This window comes from Vanessa cardui, chromosome 4, assembly GCF_905220365.1.
Source record: "Vanessa cardui chromosome 4, ilVanCard2.1, whole genome shotgun sequence".
Lineage (NCBI taxonomy): Eukaryota > Metazoa > Arthropoda > Insecta > Lepidoptera > Nymphalidae > Vanessa > Vanessa cardui.
In genome coordinates this window covers 5,334,589-5,346,281 of record NC_061126.1, presented here as the reverse complement: position 1 = coordinate 5,346,281, position 11,693 = coordinate 5,334,589, and the positions used below count along the sequence as shown (strand labels likewise).

Below are 11,693 nucleotides of genomic sequence, written 5' to 3'. Positions count from 1 at the left end.
GACACAACAATAATACCAAAACAAATACATATAGGTATATTAAATATTCATTCATACTGCGAAATCGAATCCAAATAAATAAGTATCGTTCGTCAGCCTTCATCAAATAAAATCAAGCTAAAATCATTGTAGTACACTATATTTATTTATTTATTGGATCGCCAACAAAGTATACACAAATACAGCCATTTAAATTAATACAATTTAGATGCTATGTGCTACCTCAGTTACAGGCAACCACTTCATGCTGAAATATGAATGCTATATGTAATTACTTACATTGAGATCAAAGAATGCTATATGTAAATAGTGTACTACAATGATTTTATCTATAACTTTTTTAAGAATCTGACTGTTTTTACTACAATATTTTATTACGTATTTACTTTTTTTATGACAGCATTATGAATGCTCATACGGTAGTCAGCTCTTTCAAGAGATCGCTGTAATATCGACCACTGTTATCTATTCATGTTTCAAAATTCGAAACAAAAAAATTACTATAGTTGTTTAAATTGCTTTTTGATATAATTGTATTTAACTATTATATTCGACACACTGACTTATTCACCTTGGTCTAGCCGGCAGCGGATCTCCGACCTCTCATAGTTTCAAAGTTCAAATACTATATCGGACAAGATAATTTTTCTTATAAATAGTAAAGTAAGTATCGACTCCAAGCTGCTGTGGTGGTCAAATTCATTAATTAAAAAGACGGTAAATTTTTGGAAGTAATTTTCACGAAATTATTCCTGCAGTTCATACATACATGCATACAACCTAATGTATCGTACAATACAACTTAGATGTAGCATCGGCAAAATTCGTCAAACCGATCACAACCGATTTAAGTACGCTATCTAAAATTATCAATATTTTTTTCTTATGTGAATATGATCTTTACACAAACGTAATAAATTGTAATATCATATGACCTGTATGTTGTATGAATCGGTATTGATCGGTTTTATTGAATTTGCCGATGCTACATCTAAGTTGTCTCGTACTTGCGTACATGCTTGCGTAGGCATTTTCTATGCTAAATTCATAACCCCTTTCGATTCTACCTGGAAAAGTTTCGCAGAGCAATTAAGACCGTTAATCCGATTTTGCTAACTGTACTTTTTTCGAAAATTTGCAATTTCGTTTTGCAATTTTTTACTTTGACAGAGTTCCATTTAATTTTAAAAGCGAAGCAGCAGCAGTTATGGTTTTTTGGCGTATTTACTTTTTTTATGACAGCATAATGAAATCTCATATGGCTGCCAGCTCTTCCAAGAGATCGCTGTATTATCGACCGCTGTTATCTATCCATGTTTCAAAATTCGAAACAAAAAAATCACTGTAGTTGTTTAAATTGCTTTTTGATATAATTGTATTTAACTATTATATTCGACACACTGACTTATTCACCCTGGTCTAGTCGGCAGCAGATCTCCGACCTCTCATAGTTTCAAAGTTCAAATACTATATCGGACAAGATAATTTTTCTTATAAATAGTAAAGTAAGTATCGACTCCAAGCTGTTGTGGTGATCAAATTCAATAAATAAAAAGACGGTAAATTTTTGGAAGTAATTTGCACGAAATTATTCCTGCAGTTCACACATACATGTAAACAACCTAATGTATAGTACAACACAACTTAGATGTAGCATCGGCAAAATTCGTCAAACCGATCACGACCGATTTAAGTACGCTATCTTAAATTATCAATATTTGTTTCTTATGTGAATATGATCTTTACAAAAACGTAATAAATTGTAATATCATATGACCTATAATATATTCGTCAATTTGACACGTCGATTTCACGAGAATCTATAGCGACGAATAGCGTCGAATGGCGCGATAGCTATTTTTTTTGGTCGTATAAATCGGCATTGATCGGTTTTATTGAATTTGCCGATGCTACATCTAAGTTGTGTCGTACTATACATGCTTGCTTAGGAATTTTCTATGCTAAATTCATAACCCCTTTCGATTTTACCTGAATTGGATTAACGGCCTTAGTTGCTCTGCTTTTTTGCTACCTGTACTTTTTTTCGAAACTGTTCTTTTTTTAAAATTAGCAATTTCGATTTACTTTGATAGAGTTCCATTTCATTCTAAAAGTGAAGCAGCAGCAGTTATGTTTTTTTTGCGTATGCCTTATGGAAAGGTACGTTTTAAAAAGTGGTGTTTTTTTGGCATGGTAGCAAAAAGACAACCGTGGGTTTAGGAATTTATGAAAACCTTCTATAAACATAATTAATACAGAGACGCACAATAAAACAACAATATGACTAAACAAGGTATTCTTTAATTTTTCCCGCATTCATTCAACAAAAACATTTACACGACTAATTTATCAAACTATTTTCTTCTATTCCGACCGCCTTTGTTTCTTCGATCAGTTTTATCTGTGGTCAACTCTTGTTGTAACTTCTTTAACATCTGCGGCGTTATTAGTCCCTATAAAAATAAATTATATTACAAATAATTACAAATACAAATATATTTAATGAACTATTCAATAAGATTGCATTAAAAATATATATAACACTTTTAAAAATCAATATGAATATGATAAATATGAAATTAACTCGCTCTTTCAGGACCGAACCGCTAAATTTAACCCTAAATTTAACCGCTAAATTTGATGAAATTTGATACGAACTATAATATATACTAACACATGAAAACCAAGACAAGCAAAGCCGCGGGCGACTACTAGCTTTGATATAAACTAAATTTGAAAGTAAAGCAATAAAATTGACATATTTTATTTAAAAAGTTTAACATGTCTTCTTATACGACTCACCCTCGCAACAAGTAAATCTGACAGTTTGCCTTTCGAGTCGTCGCTTTTGACTTGAGTTTGCATTTTCCCGGTTTTCTTGCCTCTGCCCATTTCACTTATATCCGTGTCACTGCGAAGCACTTGCTCGGAATTCCTTAATAACCTGTTAACAACAATAAAAACTTTATTTGAATACAAATAAAAAGATATTGATCAAATAACTTGTTACTGTTATTATATGTTTTTCTATTATCACTTTCTAGTTTCTTTACGTTACTCTTTGTTAACTTTTGTTAACTCTTATGATATATAAGAGTGTAATATAGCGCTCTGTGCTTATTCATATTGAAAATTTACTTGGTGGTAGGGCTTTGTGCTAGCTCGTCTGGGTAGGTACCACCCACTCATCAGTTATTCTACCGCCAAATAACAGTACTCAGTATTGTTGTGTACCGGTTTGAAGGGTTAGTGAGCCAGTGTAACTGCAGGCACAAGGGACGTAACATCTTAGTTCCCAAGGTGCCACCACATTGACGATGTAGGGAATAATTATTATTTCTTACAGCGTCATTGTTTATGGGTGATGGTGACCACTTACCATCAGGTGGCCTATATGCCCGTCCGCCAACCTATACCATAAAAAAAAGAGAAAAAGAGGCTTCCATTACAGATGATTAAACTTTAAGTAGCTAATAATATCCATTTTCTTCAAGACTTCAAAAGAAAATTTGAAATCTTGTTTATTTGTAGTAAATAATTGTAATAAAATAATATATGTATATAATAACGTAAATAATATACATCAACAAACTAATAAAATATAATGATCGCTATGATTACCTTGTAATTTGAAATATTCCTTGTTGAATGATTGCATCCAGCTCCACTTCCATTTCACGGACGAGCTTTACATCGGGGAACATGTCCGGAAATCTATAGCTGCAGATTGAAATACAAGATATTAGTATAAATATTGGAACAGCGTGGTGGAATATGTTCCAAACCTTCTCCTCAAAGGGAGAGGAGGCCCTTAGCCCAGCAGTGGGAATTTACAGGCTGTTGTTGAGTTGACTATATGTCGAGTATGTCATATATTTAGTGTATCCAACGATAATAAGTTTATCTTAATATATTACTAGTATTTGAACACTATTTAAAAAAGGAATTTAACTCGTTCTTTCGTTTCTGATTTATACATTAAAATAATTAGTTAGAAATACACGAATAAATAAAGTATATTATTTAACACCTGATTATTTAGATGTTAAAAAAGCGCGGAACGAATATTTGTTAAATTAGAGGCCGGATTTAATTATATACATATATATAATTCTAGTAGAATAGTGTCTATACATAGAATAGTATACAACTGAAATAAATTTGTATTGTACATGTTGGTAAGGACTAAATAATGAGTTTCTAACGGTTCCTTTCGATATAATCTACATTCCGAACCAGTGGTAGCTTCACATTACATGGTTTTTTAAAATGACCAAACGCTCTGAATCGCGAACTAGGCCAGTAAGAAGTCGGTTGAAAATGTTATGTTAGATAACTGTGCATATAATTTACTGTGACCAAACTATAAAGCAAATTTATGATACAGAAATGATAACTAGATCCAGTGGCGTAGCTATCGTAGGGCTAGGTGGTGCAGTGCACCAGGGCCCCGGAGTTCAGGGGGCCCTCTAAACTAAACCTTAAGACTTTGCGCACAAGATTTCTTATTTGGTATCTATGTATATTTCATTTTGATTACATTATTTAGGTAAGACACTACATTATTTAGTTAAACCCGATCCTTTTTCTCTGCACCGGGGCCCTTCCTCACTTAGCTACGCTACTGACTAGATATATATATACACTATATATATCACTATATATATCACTTCCACTCACCTGAGCCACAGATACAGTTCGAGTACATCAAAGACGGCTTCGAGGTGAACTAAATCCATAATGGTCTTCGGCGACGGTAGCGGCCAGTCCACCACATTACTCATCCAATTCCTAGTGATTGGCTCATTGCGACTGTATTGACGTACCATCTGTAAAAAAAAAAACAATATTGTCATATCTAATGCATATACTTGAAGAGTCGAGATGGCCCAGTGGTTAGAACGCGTGCATCTTAACCGATGATTGCGGGTTCAAACCCAGGCAAGCACCGCTGTTGCATGTGCTTAATTTGTATTTATAGTGAATCTCGTGCTCGGCGATGAAGGAAAACATCGTGAGGAAACCTGCATGTGTCTAATTTCATCGAAATTCTGCCACATGTGCATTCCACCAACCCGCATTGGTACAGCGTGGTGGAATATTTTCCAAACCCTCTGCTTAATGGAAGAGGAGGCCTTATCTGCAGTGGAGCAGTGGGAAATTTACAGGCTGTTACTTTACTTTTACTTTACTATTGTCATATCTAATGTAAATACAGGTGGCCTAAAATCTGCTATTGTATATTTAAAATTATCATTACACTGTAATTATATACCTATTGAGTATAAATAAAAGAATATACTAGTCATTGGGTCATGTAGAAGCTTTACCAAAATTAAAAGAATACTAGATACTCAAACGAAGTTTCAATGGTAATCAGTCTGTGAGTACCGATCATTTATTATGTATTTTAATTGTCTAAGTTCAAATGTACCAGTTAATTCGACAGATATGTCCTGTATATAATAATTTTAAATAAAAAGAAAAACCATAGAAACTAATAATATGGCATTTCTAAAAATTACCCTTTTCCTTTTACAAACCGTATTAAAATTTTGAAGTCGTTCTCAAGTTATTGCGTGACAAAGGAAAAAGAGCCCTATTTATATACACACACATATTAATATTAAAAGAGATCGTGTAAGAGTGTGCGTTAGAAGCACACTTGTACAAGTGTACCTTGAGGAAGGTGGCGCAGACGAAGGGCAGCTTGTTGTTGATGGGCGCGCAGCAGAACACGTAGCGCGCGCGCAGCGGCAGCGGCACGTGCTGGATCATCTCCGCCAGGAACTTGAACGCCTCCGTGTTGCACATGAAGTACAGCGAGTCGTCCACCGTGCACAGGTGCACGAATATGTCCTGACGACATTATTTCATAGTTGTAATACACAGTATGATGTAATACAGAACAAAGATGGCCGCGTAGTTAGAAAGATCCGGCTCGAAGGACCATGAATAAAACACCACTCGTTCCCAAGACAAAGACAGTTTGTTGATTTGAATTTTCCAGTCTTATATATTTTCCTTTGGGATATCGTTATATAGAAATCAAACTTATTGAATAACGACATCTTCATCATCATCAATATTGAATAATGACAAATGTTTAAAAATTATATAACGCGTGCATCTTAACCGATGATTGCAGTCTCAAACCCAGGCGAGCACGACTGAATATTCTTTGTCTTTATAATTCATCTCGTGCTCGGCGGTGAAGGAAAACATCGTGAGGATACTTCATGTGTCTAAGTTCATAGAAATTCTGCCACATGTGTATTCCATCAACCCGCATTGGAACACCGAGGTGGAATATGTTCCGAATCTTTTCCTCAAAGGTAGAGGAGAAAGGGGTGCTAAGGAGCACAGCTGTGGGAAATTTACAGGCTGTTGTTGTTTGTTGTCATACGATCAAAACAACATTTCTCTCTTTCTATCATCATTGATTTGACGACTTATTTCGTCGACATAACATTTATAAGTAAAACTTTAAAATCAGTTTATTTCTATTTAATTTAGAATAGTACTGTTGGAATAGGTCTTTCACTCACAAAGGCGCGATCCACGCTAAATTACCATCGTGCATGTACGGGTGATGCTCGTGCTTACAAGATTACAAGTCTAAGTGTACGTGAGACGACCAAGAGTAGAGACAGCAAAAAAATTTTTATTAAAAATTAACTCTTCTTTTTCATAAGTGAATAGACCTTTAAATGAAATACAGACTTCACTTTATGCCGACAGTAGATAGCAAACAAATATCTTACCATAGGTATTATATATCTTGTGCTTATTTCAACCCTGGCCTACCTTAGCCGGAACATAGAAATTGGGAGTACAGTCGGTAAAATAATTAGAGAGTCGGTAGTAACCATCCTCACAAGTGTGGATAAAACACTGGCACTGATGAAAATCTTAAATAAGTTAATTTAATGTGTACCATTAAGCTACTAAGGCTAGCGTGAGGTAGGTGGTAAGCGTACAACTCCATCTGTTCAGCTGTAGGATGTAACCCCGCTTGAGTGATGGGATCCGGGGGTTGAGCCAGCAGTGTCTTCAGCGTAGCGAGGTCTTCCGGTTTGAATGTGGTGACGTACCCTGTCTCCCAGGCACTACCGTATCGGCCGGCCCGCCCTAATAATTATGTCAAAATTTATTTAATTTTATACAATTTATTGATGAAAAAATTTGACAAATAGTATGCATATGTACATCACCAATATAGTTGAGTTAAGTTGGTATCATCACCTCTTACCATTAGGTGCCTTATTAGACCATATGACCCATAGTCATTTGCACTATGAGAAATTAATTATTCCTTAAATGGCCAATGTGCCACCAACCTTTGCAAACTAAGATGTTATGTCCCTTGTGCTTTTGGATAGACTGGCGCACTCACACTTCAAATCAACCACAATAATTCTAAGTAGTGCTGTCAGGTGATTGAAAAAGTTATGTGTGATATACGAACAAGTGAGCTTGCAGAAAATCTTACCATGAAGAACATGTTTTAAAAAACAGTTTTAAATCTGCAACTTCCAAACGCAGTAGTCACAACACTTCTTCTTATTGTGCATTAAGTAATGTTGATCCTCAAATAAACATACCTGCTATTTGTAGAGCTTGAGATATACTGATAACGTCCATTTCTTTGTCACCATCCTCATTTATAACGGGTTTTATGAGCGAATAAAATATTATCCTTCGTATACTCCTAAAACATATCATAAAATTATTAGGGTCATTAGAAAAATCTTACATATTAATAGCGCAAGCAGATTTTTGTCCCAGTGATTAAGAGATGATAGTTGCACATAGAAAAATTGGTTATGATCTCATTTTGAAGAGCTCTAGCCATAGATGTGCTATAATTAATGAGGCTTCTTGATTGCAACTTATTTATTTGTATTCTCATATTTATGAGCATTATCACCTTATATGTTTGGACTGGTTTTCTAATTTATGAGGCAATAATGATAATAATTTTATATTTAAAAAATACCGTTTAAATCCAACAATTTCTAGTTTAAATAACAAGTGTTGCCTTAACTTACAAATTAATACCAAGTCCGATAGCATCTGTGGCGACCATAACTTTACAAGAGCTTTCTGGATCGTTGAATTTGTTCGCTTGAGCTAGTTTTGTTCCTGGTGGTAGACTTCCATATATTACAGCCACTTCATGTCCTCTGAAATATAACATACATATATATTGCCAATTATGTACCTAGATATTTCAATTATATAATAACGATATATAAAAAATTAAGTCAAATCTTATACTCATATCTTAATATTATGATTTTATGTTTTTGTGGTTATTCATTACAATTTTTATAATTAAAATATCAAATTAATTATCGAATTACAATTCTTATCTACTAATTACAATTCAAACTAAAATATAGAATGATTTTAATTTGTATTCGGATACCTGCCTCAACCAGGGACTGACCTCTGTTCTATCGCTCGACTTACACTGTAAATGTCGTTCTTATTGAAACACACTATACAGTCGCCGGCGCGCACATTGTCCAGTGAGCTCAGAGCTGCGTCTTCTACTTTTAATTCTGTTAACCGTTTGTATGAACGCACCTGCAAATAATTGGAACATTTAGTAATTAGAAAGGAACTTTGAATTAAGATTTGAATTAAGAATCTTTTATAAACATAATTCTTATCATAACTTAAAAAATTTACTGAAAATAGTCAAGGAAAATAATTCTTATTATTGTCTTATATCGCCATTAAAGTTGGAATAATAAAAGCAATGCTTGATACAATACTTCCAATGCAACAAATAATGTAAGAAGTTATTTATAACATATTATACTTACATCCATTTCCTCGCCAGTTGTATTACAAATTTCTTCTATTAGGCCTATCGCACCTGCTTCACCACATAAATGTATTTCTTCAGCTTGTAAACCTATTGACATACAAAATTAAAATTTAACAATCTTTTAAATATACTTCTTCTGCCACGGCAGAGAAATGTTCAATATGTTTTTGAAAATGAGACGAATATATACTTAAAATTTATGTTTAAATAAGAACAAGTAACATTAATTATTTCTTTTCACAAACAAAATACATATTCTGCCTTACTTTTAAACAAACTCTTGTTGAATATTTATAGATAACATTGTTTGCAATAAACTTAATAATCTGTTTTGGCAGTACAATGAGTTACATACTACATATTAATGTCAAATACCTAAAACAGCTCTCGTCCACGCCCAGCCTCTTCCTCTGTCACCGATCATCTGGATTTCATCGATAATGGCAACTTCATCTGAAAATATTCATATAGATATGAAATCTATCTTATTTGTCATAAAATAATTTAATTTATAAATTAATACTTTTGTGTGCAATGTAACGAAAAGTTAAAAAGTAGTTAAGGACTAATGAATACAACTCTGAGCTTCTCTAGGAATTGTCTTGAAGGTAGGTGTATACCTATTAAATTCTTATCTTAATTAATTTTAGATAGTAAACTAGCAACTAGTTTTATAGCTGTAATATACCTAAGGTATATCTAAGATTTTGGACTCAAACCCAGATTCCAGTTATTGATGTTAGTGGGTTTTCTCATTAAGAAATCATAGCAGTGTTTACAGTTTCTTGCCTCAGAAATCATGTCAAGCCATGTGTCCTTAGCCTGAATTCTTTTCAGTCATATAGGGTTTGCTATCTCAACTAATTATAAATGAGAGAATTGAGAAAGAAAATGCACTATAATCAGTCCTTTGCAGTTGGCTAGTTTTCTTTGAGAAATCGCCTTTGCGTAAATCAATAAGAAAAATATCATCTGAATATAATCCAGGTGTCGACAACTCATTGGCAAACAAACAGATTAATTTACTTACATGTATCATTTAAGGATGTCATTTCAACTGTACACGCAATATGTTTTGAAGGTGTAAGTTCCGGTTCATCGAGCAAATAAGATTCCTTCTCAGTTTCAGGTTCTGCTTCATCTTTGCTATCTATGAGGGTTGTGTATTGAGTAGCATGCCGTCGTTCTTCACCTGTGATTAAATCACAAGGAGTACCCTAAAACATTTAACCCCATAACATAGCATAATATTCATTACTAATAAAAGTAAATGTATAAAATATGATTACCAAATTTTTTTTAGAAATTGCAATTGCAGAAAAGTTTTTGATTTTATCAATATTATTGAAAGTAATCTTCTATTATAGTTACTTTATTGCAGTAAACGTGAAGAATCTTATGTTACAGTAAGTCTTTTATGGATTTTAAACAACAATATATGAATACATATATTTTAAAATAACATACAACATTAATGAGTGCAATGTACATACCTTACTATTTGATTTGTGATATATTTCAGTTGCTAATAATTTTAATGGTCCACAATAGACACCTGATTTTGATGTAAGGAACCTCTCCATAGCATGATATGTCTTGCCGGAGTTTGTGGGTCCTGCATGGAAAATTATTTTCCTATTCATATTACGTGCCTGGGGATACCTGTGGGATGAAAAACATTTGTAATTTTAAATGATATATTCTTCAGATAGTGGCAATAAAATGTTTTCTTTTTAAAAACTCCTGAACTTATATTCAAATCAACTTTTTTATATTTACCAACTAGCTGGTGTCCTTAGGTCTGAAATTTTCTTAAGATCATCTAAGCAGTCAAGATGTGGAAATGCAAGTCTAGCGTGTCTAAGGAAGTATGGAAACAAATCATCTACATGGCCTGCACCTGTGAGATAATTATTTGGAATAACATATACAAATACCACAAGAGTAATCTGAAAAGTATTAGTTATATAAAAATAGCAAATGAGGGGTCTTCTTCTTTATCATAACAATTACTTGATAGTTATTGTTTCTAGCATATTCCCACAAAATTTAAATATGGGTAGAACTTGAATTATCTATAGTTATAAAATTGAATTTTTGTACTATTGTATAATAGCCAAAATAAATAATTTTCTATTTGCTTAGTAATAAAAATATAAGATCAACCTGGCCTCAAGCAACCTGGATCAAGAGTCATCATGTAATTACATGTAGTTTACCAGGTAAACATATATTTCTATTTATCTCAAATTTAATAAAAGTATCAATACCTACCCACTAAGATATCACTTATTGTTATATGTAAATCCGGAGGTAAATCATGCTCTAAACAATGTCTTCTAAACGATAAAAAAGCTTGATGCAGTAACTGATCATCAAGTCCATTTTCTGATGCAAGTAATCGAATCTCTGGCTTTTGATAAAATTTGTTTAATATTTTTAACAGATCTTGCTTTTTTAAACGTCCTGTGAATTCTTCTCCAACATTTATATCATCTGGATTAGGTTTTACCGGCACTGGAACGAATAGAGCTGAGGGATTACCTCTATCATGTTTCTTGGTTCTCTTAAAAACATAACCTATATTAAGTTTTCCATTTCGAGAGTTGAGTACACTAGTTACAAAAGGGGAAAAGCACGGTTGTAACCTATCTACACAATAAATAGTCCATATTCGCGAAAACCCTTTGTACATTTTGATAAAAAACAAAAATAAATGTACTAAAATTTTGTAATTGCTTCTGTCAGTCTGTCACATTACTATAAAAACAGTGTTGCAAAACACAAAAAAAAATTGAAATGTCTATCAAAATAATTTTAAGGCGATTAGCCTTTATAAGTAATATGGTATATG

The 11,693-nt window shown here is 33.2% G+C and overlaps 1 protein-coding gene across 1 annotated transcript; it reads right to left on the bottom strand.

Annotated features, from left to right (window-relative positions):
* Window positions 1-2,281: 2,281 nt before the first annotated feature.
* LOC124544278 (ATP-dependent RNA helicase SUV3 homolog, mitochondrial) lies at window positions 2,282-11,612 on the bottom strand. Its single transcript, XM_047122755.1, has 15 exons — window positions 11,114-11,612; window positions 10,619-10,739; window positions 10,333-10,501; window positions 9,870-10,056; window positions 9,215-9,292; window positions 8,835-8,926; window positions 8,453-8,592; window positions 8,052-8,186; window positions 7,605-7,711; window positions 6,938-7,131; window positions 5,680-5,859; window positions 4,681-4,829; window positions 3,622-3,720; window positions 2,803-2,944; window positions 2,282-2,453 (listed from the first exon to the last, which is right to left on the bottom strand). Exons 1-15 carry the CDS (start codon window positions 11,532-11,534, stop codon window positions 2,355-2,357), a joined length of 2,313 nt encoding a protein of 770 aa, XP_046978711.1. The 5' UTR covers window positions 11,535-11,612; the 3' UTR covers window positions 2,282-2,354.
* Window positions 11,613-11,693: the final 81 nt, after the last annotated feature.